This window comes from Protopterus annectens, chromosome 13.part0, assembly GCF_019279795.1.
Source record: "Protopterus annectens isolate FY-2018-M chromosome 13.part0, PAN1.0, whole genome shotgun sequence".
Classification (NCBI taxonomy): Eukaryota; Metazoa; Chordata; order Ceratodontiformes; family Protopteridae; genus Protopterus; species Protopterus annectens.
This window is the reverse complement of record NC_056747.1, coordinates 473,406,145-473,418,422: the sequence shown is the minus strand read 5'-3', so window position 1 is coordinate 473,418,422 and position 12,278 is coordinate 473,406,145. Positions and strand designations below refer to the sequence as shown.

Genomic DNA, 12,278 nt, shown 5'->3' with positions numbered 1-12,278 from the left:
ATCTATATGCATGTACGTTTGGTGTCTTATAGGATTCCCAGTTAATGGTGGGGTAACTGAAATCACCCACGAATATGGTATTGGGTTGGATGGTTAGCGTTTCTAGTGAGTTTAAATACATGGTATGGGTTTCCCCAGAGTCATAGAGGGGGACCTATAGCTTGCAAGGAAGTGGTACTGTATTTTACCTATGGTGATATGAACATGAGGAGCTCAAGTGCATTGTCCTGTTTGACCAGCCTTGAAGTGCATTTATTTATGACGGTAAACAGACACCTCCACCTTTAGTCCCTGCCTGTAAAGTAGCTGGCCTAAACGCATGGAGGGCATTATAACCTTGCACTATTGGTGTGCCCTCTGCAGCTTTAAACCACGTCTCAGTGACTGTAGGGTAAAGAGAGCTTCTAGGGAGTGCAGATTTTTATTTATATTGTATGATTCAAATCTGGCAGTAAGAAAGCAGCCAAGACCTGCATTAGTAGACACAATCATACCAGCAGAAAGAGTTGATCCTGACAACATTAGGAGAACAGAATGTTAAAAAACAGGAGTACAGACAATTATTATTCACTGTACATTGGGCAGAAGGGAAGCAAATGTATCCCAGTAAACAAGGAATGTCAAAAGGCAAGTGCGAGATTCAAGTGTCCGTATCCAGCAGTCTTCAGAATACTTTTCATGGAGGATCAAAGACATTTTTGTTGCACACCAGGCTAAGGAGGAAATACAAAAGTTTATCCAACAAAAGGTGAGTCAAACAGAAGCAGACTCTGCTTCCCATTCTGAAAATAAAGTCCATAAGACAGACTTAGCCAGTGAAACTTTTTTCCACAGGAAAATGTTTGAAACACAGAAAAAAGCCCAAGAGATGACTAGAAGAGTCAAGACTACCACCAGAGTCGGGTATCTGGAGATGAACAGGAAGACACTGAAATTAGTGAATAAATGTGAGATTATATAGCATCGATCCCATTTGTGAAATATGACTTTGCAAGAAAAGGTAGTAGAGAAAGATTGGACTTTTGTTGACTGTTATAACTTCTGGGTGGACTATAAAGCATACACCATACTTTGTCATCAACGTTTTAGACCACCACTAAGGAAAAATGTAACAAATTAAAAACAGTTTTTGTTTAAAATATTTTATAATATAAACTACATATAACAGTAAAAGCATTTACATAGTATATAGTCAGGAATATTTTAAAGGTGGGGGAACTTTTCAGAAATTGTTTCATATCTTTACCACATACAAGTCCTTTTTCAGCTGTAAGAAATACAGACTTTTCAATGTAATAAGAGAAAAGCCAGACAAAAACAAGTTTAATATACTGTGATCTTGGGGCATTAGACTGGGGTTGGTGTGTAAAATGCACTGATTAAATGTAGAGTTGAGATGTTTTCCTCTTATTTTTGTGAGGGTCAAACATATGGATACCTGCCATTGGCTTAGCCTATAAACAAATGTTTAAGCAAATAGGCTTGAAAAACAAGAGATAAAAAGGAGAAGTGCCAAGCTTCTTGCATATGCAACCATGTTAGCTTGTTCTTCTCCAATAGCAAATGTTCAATAGGAGTCAAGTAATCTGCTGCTTAAAGCAGATGCACATTCTGTTCAGTGTGACTGACTGACAGAAGATTACTTCATGCATCTGCAGAATTGTTTTTAGTAATGAGAGGGAAAAAACAGCCAAGTTTCCATGGAGACAAGCTGTTAGTAGGTGCAAACAATCTGAAGAGTTCTGAGCTGACTTTGCTGTGGGAAATGCAAAATTTGAAAGGTACAAGGGAAAATTAGTTCAGTGAAAAATACATTTTGAAATTATTGTAAGTGAACAACAAATAGCAGCTTCTCTAACGGCCTTAATCTTGTAATGCATTTAACAGCACAGTGCAATTTATTTTATTTTTTTTTTAAAGGTAGTCAGTGCACTTTAAGGCTAAAAAAATGTTTTCTGAAAGCACACAAGCTGTTTTTCGTATCTGTGAAGGGAACAGGGATATGAAAAGAGCAATCATCAATGTAATTGGCAGCACAATTTGTATGAGTACCCATACATAATTTTAGGTAATGCCTGTGGGTACATCTGTCAATTTGGGGCAATTGTTCCTACCATTTTTTGAAGATGTGCATAGTTTTGTGTTTGCTCCAAGTTAAAAGGCTATGGGATGTTCTGAAAATGTATTTTGTTTTAATGAAAACCCGCAAAAAAAAAAACTGAGTCTTGAAAATGTGGCATATGCAGATGACAAGAAATAACAGTATAAAAGGTCAGACTGCCAAACATTTGAGTGCAAGTAAAAGTTGAAAATCCACATTAAAAAACTGCTGTGCATAATTAGGGGGGGAACAATAACTTCATAACATCATGGCTACACTATCCATGCTATCCCAGTCCCTCCACACCACACACTGCGCCAGAGACCTCAACCTCATTACCACAATCAACAGAACATGCTGGAGGGACAGGTTCATAAATCAGAGACTGCCCATGCTATGGAATAGACTTCCCATACATGTCAGACAGAGCAACTCAATGGCCCTCAAAGAGAAATCTTGATGAGTGGATGGGAAATAGAAAATTCACCTTGGGGATCACTCCAGTGGCTCTACTTTACACAGTCACTGGGAACTAAGGCCGGTTGGCACAATGTCAGGGTAATCCTATGGGCTAGGCTTGTAAAGGCTCCAGGGCCATTAGCCTAGTACACACCTATGAAACATACATGGCCTTAAAGGTATACACAAAGAGTAGTGAATTATATTTAAAAACACAAAACACAGATAGCAATGCCGCAGGAGACATTTGGAAAGAAATAAGCATGTGAATTTTAAAGGATTTCAGGAAGGGTATTCTGCAGAATATCAGGGACAAAGGAAAATGTGAGAAATTATATTAAATGCTACAGAAGTTCCAATACCAATAAAAAAAAATTAAATGGTAGATTTGTGGTAGTAAGGGGCTATTAGCAAGGAAGAGGATTATGTTGGCATGCATTTATATTACACCTAAAACTGATATTGACTAACAAAAAAATTGTAGAAATCAGCAGCTTTCGGCAGTGAATACAACTTACAGATGGGGTCTTGTAGCTTGATTTGCAATAGTGAGGCTATAGCTGGGCAGTCAGATTTGTAAATGGATAGGTAGGGACAAAAAAAAAAAGGGGGGGGTCTTTCATGCTATGCGAGGACCCAAAAAAAAAAGGTCAAAAATTGTACAGCAGAGCCTCTTCTGTTCAATGCAGAACAGCCTGCTGTTTCGCATTGAAAAGAAGTGGCTCCGCTTTGCGATTTATGATTGGCTCATATTCCGGCATACGGGCCAATCAAAAAAAAACAAAGCGAAGCCTGTTCCTCTGGGGTTTTAATAGGCAGTGCAGGACTCTGGATTGGACTCGATCTCAGGACAGTCCAGCTGAAATAGGGACGTCTGGCAACCCTGTATCTGGGGGACCTAGAAGGAAAATATACAAATGCAAGTAGATTTCAGAAGATAGGGAAGACCCAAATTCAGTAGCAGGAACTCTGAAAGAATTTATATATTACCCAAGGTACAATAACTGGGCTATTTCACAGAAACATGGGCATTTAATTGAAAGCTTCCACACACATGCACCAATAAAAATGAAAATAAAAATGCAAGGTACTGAAAAATGAGACACTGGCACTTTTGCACCTACCAGATCTTCATTAAGTTACAGCCAGTGAGCAAGATAAAAATGGAGTTTAAAAATAGGGTTGAAAGATATGGCTAAGAAACAATAAAATTATTTAGATGGGCTGACAAAGATTAAGCTACTGCAGAATTTGGGAAATCTCACAAAATACAAATGGGTGCAAATGCAGAGTGCTAATGAGAAAATAAGGGGTATCTAGATGAGTTTGCCAAGACTGCGGTTTAGCAACTTTTTTTTTTTTTGAGAACTCCAGAGCACAAAAGTTTTAGCACAATGATTTGGGCAACAGAAAGGGGAAAGGGTTGCCAGCAAACCAAAGGAGCCTACAAGAAGAAGAAGAAGGAAAAAAAAAGAGATCCTGCAGAGGTGAGAGATATTTTCGAAAATTTATATCAAAAAGCAGAAAGTGGAAATCAAGAAAGGGAACAAAGAACTTGTTTATGTAAGACTTAATTATATCATGTTAAAGAGAACAAGAGCAAACATATAGATTATACTGATAAAGTAGGAGAAACTATTCTAAATATTTATCCAACACAAGAATGGAGAAAGGAGATTTTGACAATAGAGATGACTGCAAGTAGGAGTACAGAGAATAGGTAAAAGGAGGCTGGAAATCTACCTTAGAAAACTGGTAAATGAACCATGGTATTGGGAGCAAATAACTAGAGAGAAAAAAGTAATACAATGGGATGAGGCAAAGAACACATTTGGACTCCAGGCTAGAGACTGTCTTTACTGTTACCAATCCCTGGTAGGGAAGGCAAACAGAAACAGATATGAGAATCCTAAGTGAAAACTGCTTTGAGAGAGTTTTTGCTGAATCTAGAACAGAAGCTGCTGTTAAAAAGGGGTAACGAGTAGGGCATATTAAGATACTGCACAAATCAAAGAAATTCAGAAAAGACTGGGAAGGATAAGCAAAGGAACAATGAGAAGACATAAGCATGGCTCCCAAGTACACAACTAAGTCTAGAAGGTTTAGGATTTTTGCTTGGAAGTGTTTGCGTAGGAATTTTTTATAGTCCAACAACACTTTAAAAAAAGTTTCCTCCGGTAGATGGCAAATGAAGGTGCGAAAGGACGAAAAAGGTAATTGGGAACATATATTTTGGGAATGTATTGAGTTGCACAATTTAAAAAATTCCCCACAGAGTACTCTGTCAAATACTGGGTGAGAAAATGGGTGTAACTAAGAAAGGATTCTTTTGAGCTGGTACACAGGACCTGGACTGCATGAATCTAGTAAGGCCTAGTTAAGTTTAATTCTGGTGGCTGCCCAAAAAGTAATTACTATAAAATGAAAATCAAAGGCTAAACCAACTGAGATAAAAAAAACTGGAAGTGGATCTTTAGAAAAGGGAAGGAGCAAATTACACAGAAATAAATGAAAAGTGTGGGAGCAATACATGCTGAATAATGTTCAGCAGGAAAAAGGTTTAAAGAAAGGCAGAAGTGAGCAATATACGTAATGTCAGACGTATACATTATACACCACATGTTTAACTAACTGGAAAGACGCTAACATGTTTTACATTCATTATGCTTGCCTTTGCCTTAAGTGATGATTTAATAAAGATGTTAAAAAAGCACTATGCCTCATGCTAAATATTGTAAGCATGCTGAACACTACACCATGATAAATGCTGCAACATATATTCTGCTCCCACCTAAATTCTTGAAGTGTAATCCTTAAACAGAATTCAACTACATCAGGAACCTTAAGAACCATACTCAACATTCTACTGTGCTTACATTCCAAAGGCATGCCAAACCTGATAATACCTCAAATATACTAGTGTACAAGTTCAACTCAAACTTCCTCGCTCTCCACCCCACTCACCATTACTCAGTCAACACCATAGCCGGCATTAGGCACCCGCCAAACCCATGGCCGCGGGGAGCCCCCGATCATCTCCCCACGTACGAGGGCCCCCATATGACGCAGCTGCGGGTTTCAAAATAGTTTCCACACCTTGCTTGGTGCCTCGCTCATTTCGGCAGCGCCGTCGCACGATTCCACTTTTTTTTCCCCTGAAAGAACTTGCTTCCTTGATGGCTGCAGCCAATCACGTCCCTTGCTTTACTTGTTAGCTGCTCTCAATCAGGTCCGCTACAGTGAAGCAAGGGACCTAATTGGCTGTAGAAACCAAGAAGCATGTTCTAGCTTCCTGATTGGGTTTACCTTGATATGTGGTCTGTTGGGTCAGTTTTTTTGATAGTCGTCATTAGGCAAATATCTGAACTGCCCAGATTTTTTAAGAGTATCCAGATTTTTGGTTTGTTCTTCATAAAATTTGTGGTTTTCTTATACAGTAATGAGTACTGAAGTCACTAAAAAACAGCAGATACATTTAAGTTTTAGACTTTATATCCTTCAGAAAAATGTATGAAAGCAAAGTCTGAAAGCAAGTTTGTAAGTTTATATAAGCAATATTTACAAAGTGTCCCTATTTTTAAGCCTTTGTACCCCTATTACTTTTGGCTTTGTCCAGATTTTTCATGCTAAGATGTTGAGAGGTATGCTGTGAGGATGGATGGAGGATACAGGTTTTGCTGGAATGACACTGGGACCAGCAAAGCAACTCTATTTTAACTGCCCTTGAAAGGGCAATTTCTAAAAAATCTGAAAAACTGTCCTTTTGAGGGCAATTTAAAAGTGCTGAACAGGTCTGGTCTGCGTGTAGTAGAAGCAAGCAGAGGATTAGTTGCAGCCTCTATCAACTGCAGAAAAGGTAAGTTGCTGTTTTTTTTTTTTTTTTTTTAAACTATTTTTTTGCTTGGGGGGAACCTAGGGAGAGGACTGTATAAGTTTTTTCTGCAGAGTTGTTACACCAAGATGATTTGTGCGTGTGTTTGGGGGGGGGGGGGCCTGTGGTTGTAACAGTTTTATTTTATCTTTGTCCAGAATTCTTCTGCCAAGAGACTGAGGAAGGAAGGCTTGTTTGTAATTAATGTCCAGATTTGATGTATTTTTTTATCTAGTCGCATAAGAATTTTCAGTACTGCATTTTTGTTTTGTGCACAATTGTGCTGAAATATTGGTAGTGGGGGGATAGTGTTTGTGAGAATGCTGCAGAATATACAGATGTTTTAATGTATACCAATGCAAACCCTGTTCTGCTAGTTTGTTTTATGTATACCGGCAATGTCTACAACTGTGCCTGATGCTACACCTTTGTTCTATGATAATTTTTTGCTCTGTCCAGAATTATTGTGCTAAGAGGTTGGGAGGGGAGTTAGTGGCTGTGAGAATGTTGCGGAATGTACAGCTGCTGTTTTAGTGTATACCAATGCAAACCCTGTTATACTAGTATTGTGTACACCGGCAGCATTTACAACTATCCCTGATGGTACGCCTTTGTTCTATGATAATTTTTTGCTTTGTCTAGAGTTATTGTGCTGACAGGTTGGTAGGGGAGGGTTACAGTCTGTGAGAATGTCGTGCAATATTCAGATGTTTGCCTGGTATTTATCTATTTTCATTAAACCATGTGGGGTACGCAATGCATTTCACTTCATAATCTGTTATTCCAGCATCTATATTTGCTGATAAGCACATTGTTTTTTATGTTATGCCTTTGTGTTTTTAATTTACTTTCACTTCATCCAGATTTATTGTGCCAAGATACTGGGGGGGGGTAAGGGCTGTGACAATTCTGCAGAATGTACCGATGTCTTAATGCGTGCCAGTGCAACCCCTGTTCTACTATTGAAGTTGAGCATAGCAAAGTTTCAAACTATCCCTGATGTTATGCCTTTGTTTTGCTTTTTTTTTTTTTTTTTTTTGGGAGGGGGGCTTTGTTTTGGGGCTTTGTCTGGAACTGTTAAGCTGTGAGGTTAGACGAGAGGGGTAGGAGCTGTGAAAATGTTGCACAATGTTTAGATGTTTGACCTGTATTTTTGGTCTGTTAGTCATCAAAAATGTGAATTCACATAATGCATGCTACTGGAAAAAATCTGTTAATTCTACCATCTTTATTAGTTCATAACCACAGTGTTTTAAACCCCCTAATGTTACGTCCTGGTCTTTTTTTTTTTTTTGTACCTCCTCTAGAATTGTGGTGAGACACTTGGGGGGACTAAGAGTTCTGCAGAATGTACAGATTATTGTAATGAATGCTAATGCAATCCCCGTTATTCTAATATCTTTCTAAATTTATCACAGCAATGTTTGTAAATATCCTTGATGTTACACCTTTGTTCTGCAGTTATTTTCAGCTTAGGAATTATGCCGAGAGGTTAGGAGGTTGGTAGGGGCTGTGACAATGTTGCACAATGTCCAGATGTTTGTTAGTTTTGGTCTGTTCTTCAAAAATGTGAGGTCACACAACGCATGCTACTGCAAAATTTTATTCTAGCATCATTATTAGTTCATAAGCCCAGTATTTTAAATTCTTAATGTTCAGTCTTACTGTAGTGCTGTCCATCATGTGTGGGTGTCTTATGTCCTGTGTACCTGCCTGTCTCGTGTCTCTGTCCTGTGCGAGGGAGTCTGTGTTGGGTGTCTTTGTGTACTTCTGTGGAACTGGCTACCTTGATGCTGTACAGAGGCTTACCATAATGTAACATTACTATTAAATGCCAGTCAGTGTGTGTGTGTGTGTGTGTGTGTGTGTGTGTGTGTGTGTGTGTGTGTGTGTGTGTGTATTTGAGAGTGACTACCTTGCTGTGGTACAGGGGCTTGTCGTAATGTAACATTAGTATTAAATGCCAGTCAGTGTGTGAACCTCTGAGTGTGGCTACCTTGCTGTGGTACAGACACTTGTCATCATTTATTGGTACTAAAGTTTATTTAACATTTGTTGACCGGGAAAGTCCGACTAGGACAGAGCCTATTTTTAGCAGAGGCCCAGGGAGAAATGCTGCAGAAGCATGTCTTTGGAATGTGGGAGGAAACCACACGAACACAGGGAGGACATGCAGACTCCAGACAGAAGGCACCCCAGCTGAGAATCGTACCAGAGAACCTCCTGCTGGGGGGGGGGGTGACCGTTAACTGCTGCATCACTGCACAGTCCTAGTCACTGTGTGTGTGTGTATATATACATACCATTGTGAGTGGCTACCTTACTGTAGTACAGGGGCTTGTCATAATGTAACATTGGTATTAAATGCCAGCCAGTGTGTACTTTGACATTTCAAGTCTTTTTAATGGTCTGAATGTAATACTACTACACAGTGATTGTTAAATGGTGCTTCATAAGCTTGATAGGGATGGAGGCATGATAGCAATATGGTCACACACTTTATATTCTCCTGGGTAGTGCCCCCAACATGAAACTTGCTGGGGGCCCCCAAAATACTAGCACCAGCCCTGGTCAACACCATCCCGTATTAGCACAGAACAAGTCCAAAAAAGCCATCTCCAAAACTAAAAATACTTCTAATTGACTGGACATTTTCCACTTTTTCATTATGAAACACTGCTTCACTGATCTCCTCACAATCTATTCAAAAGTTAGCTTCTTGTGTGGAATATATACCAAAGGCCTAGAAAATGGCTAATATTGTACCCGACAAGAAGGCCAACCCTTCCCCTAATGCTGGAAGTTTCAGCCTTTCTACTGTCATTAATCACGGTGGTACAGCTGAAGTGCCTTCTCTCTTTAATCTGCATGTCCTCCCCGTGGTCGAGTGGCCTCCGAAAGACATGCGTGAATGGACGTGCTTTCGCTGACGGTTGGGCGTCGGGCTGGCAACTCGGCACCATAAAAATCCTCTGCCAATCATTAACGGACCGGAGTTCCGCTGTGGCGACCCCTAACCGGGAAAAGCCTTAAGAGAAACTACTGTCATTTGTGAAACAGAACACAATCGTGGACATTTTAAGGACTCTAGCAGCCTACAAGCCTACCTGGTTTCTGAAAGCTAGATCCTGCCTACTTAACCCAGTCTCTGAGAAGGGCACAATGGCACTGGACAAAGGCAAGTCTAAGCAAAAGGCATACTGAGATCTAACCAAGGCCTTCAACACGATTCCAATCGCTGGCATTACAGAAAAAGTGAAATAGTTGAACCAAACATCCCCAAGTAATTCAATGGCTAGACCACATGTTTACAGACAAAACACACTCCGACATAGAAAGTGCATACCCGTCCTCAAGACTCATTACCAGTGGCATCCCCTTGGATACCATACTGGGCCCACCAGTGGCATCCCCTTGGATACCATACTGGGCCCACTACTATTTAGCATCTATTTCCATTGCCTCTTACACACAAAAAAAAAATCTGGACAAAGCCCCTATAATATGCGCACGTTTTAAATATTGGTCGTATAAACACAAAGTTGCAAGAATAAAAAAAGGCCTTGGGTTACTATGCATTTTCTTTAGGATGTGAAGTCTAAAACTCAAATATCTGTCATTCAGCGATTTCAATCTCACTGATTTGTCACAAACCCCCAAAAAAAAAACATTTTATGAGGAACAGGCCAAAAATGAGGAAAAATCTGGACAGTTGAGAGGTATATTACTTCAGTAGGGTCAAAATTAACTTCAAGAGCCACTGACTGGCTAAGTATGATACTGATGACTGCATACTCTATCTAATCGGTTATCAATTTACCGAAGTAACTCATTCGTTCCTCCAAAAATAGTCTATTCCTCACTAATCTGCAAGTTTAGCGTACACACGTGCTACTAAACAAGATTTAGTTTAAAAAAACAATTCGAAGAAACATTTTAACTAAGGAAGTTAGACTATGAGGAATGCTAAAACGCCAAGCATTACTACTCTTTTTGCGAATTGCCAAATTTACAAAATTATCTACGTGTACACGCATGAACTCATCATACTGTATGTTCACCCCCCCCCCAAAAAAAATGTTCAAATTATCTAAATAAAATGCTGGACATTATTAAACAATGCTAACAAAACAAGATACTCGTTTAGTTGTATAATACAACAATCTAAACATCGTTCAAAATATTTAGAAGTATCGTGGCAAGTACAGGTTCCACATCCCTTAATCTTACCATAACAGGTTGCTCCGGCAAATTTCCTCCTTGGGCCCCCAAATACTGTTCTAGTCCCTGACTAACCCTATTTGTCACACCATTGACCGGCATGTTAGAATACCAAAAAATAAAATTAAGGGGAAAAAAGTAGTACAGTATACAAACCCACACGAAAAGTAAAGCTTAACACATTAAACTTGTGTCGACCCAAGTTCCCCCGCGAAATCCAAGCTGTCACGTGCATTCCACTGTCCACAGCTTATTCAAAACTATCCAAAAAGGCGTGTTTTTATGCAGGCAAGAAACTGCTTTGATTCAAGTATTGAAGTCTTATTTCCTAGTTTGATTTCTTTTACAAAATTATCCCCGATAGTGTATTATAAAGTCGTTCTGGTTCTCGTAAAATGTGTAATTTTATGGTAAAACACTGAAGATCATGACTACAGAGACCTTAATGGCGAGAAACACGACAGTCTTCAGAAAAGCGAGTAATTACCCCCCAATAAATAAAATGTGTGTCTTCATTATTTTGAGATTTGTTTCCGAAGTAGAAGAAATCTACGTTTTAGACGAATGGAAAATTCAGTGCACACTTTAATCTATATAGTACCTTTTTGGTCAACGAAGTGCCGTGCATAGCTCCCGACATCGTTCTTCCAGAATCGGGGTCAAAGTCTTTAAATAAGGGACTCAGTCGGACTCGGATATATTAATAAATATGCATTTTTCTGAAATAAAATGCTTCGTAAATGTAATAAATGTCACATTTTTTTACTACAATCCAAACAGCATTGAAGCCAAAAAAATAAGGGTGTCAGAGAACAAAATTCTGAGTTGCGATCAGAGATAATTAAGTGGTATGCCACATGTACCGACTATCTCCAAGCCCTACATCCATTGGCAATCCATCTGGTGCACGTGACTGTAACACTGTTCACATGTCTCAAGGTGTACATTTCCCCCTTCCCCGCATAGGTAATTGCTACTTGTAGCAACCAAGGCGTGAACTGTGCTACAACCATAGTTACTACTTAAACTGCATGAAGCCTCCCACCCTTATTGCTAGCTCAGTAATAAGGTCAACTTGAAAAAAAAAAGACATTAAGGGCACCTTCAGGTTTTAGGGTTAGGATTTATCTGAAGATTAGATTAGTGTTTTAGTGATACAGGTTTGAGGCAGGGTTCTTATGCTGTGCAACTTAATAGCACATGAAAAAAATAATTGCTTACAATTCTTAGTGGGAATGCAATACCAAAACACACTTTTTTTTCTTTTAATTTCACAGAAATTCCCATTTATGGGTATAAGTTGTCTGTCCAATTCAGAAGCACAAACTATGTAAAGCAATTTCTCCCAATTGCTACAAGTAACAGATGCCCCCAGCCTGACCACCACTTCACAGCTAGCAATCTGTAAGCCTATACTTCCCTAAGTTGCTTGACTATAGCCGCTGCGACCACCTCACCCTGTGGGGAGATAAGATGCCTTCTCCACTGCAGATCTGCCTCAAAGAGCCCTCACCCTTATGTCCTGGCAACAGGGGAAGAACTGGACACTAACAGGCTATAATTCTTGTCTGTGTCAGGATTTTACATTACGTACCTACAGCATTGTCCATTAACTGGTGAATATGG

General features: G+C 39.4%; 1 protein-coding gene across 5 annotated transcripts in view; it reads right to left on the bottom strand.

The window, feature by feature from the left end:
* FKBP6 (FKBP prolyl isomerase family member 6 (inactive)) overlaps window positions 1–11,611 on the bottom strand; it is a 1,232,999-nt gene extending 1,221,388 nt beyond the window's left edge. The window contains exon 1 of one of the 5 annotated variants that reach the window (XM_044054115.1): window positions 11,254–11,611. In XM_044054115.1, the coding sequence (XP_043910050.1) occupies window positions 11,254–11,292 (39 nt within the window). In that variant the 5' untranslated portion in view covers window positions 11,293–11,611. Of the gene's footprint in view, window positions 1–10,661; window positions 11,197–11,253 lie in introns of those variants that run through there. The other 4 variants (XM_044054116.1, XM_044054114.1, XM_044054113.1 and 1 more) reach the window with 4 other exon arrangements.
* Window positions 11,612–12,278: the final 667 nt, after the last annotated feature.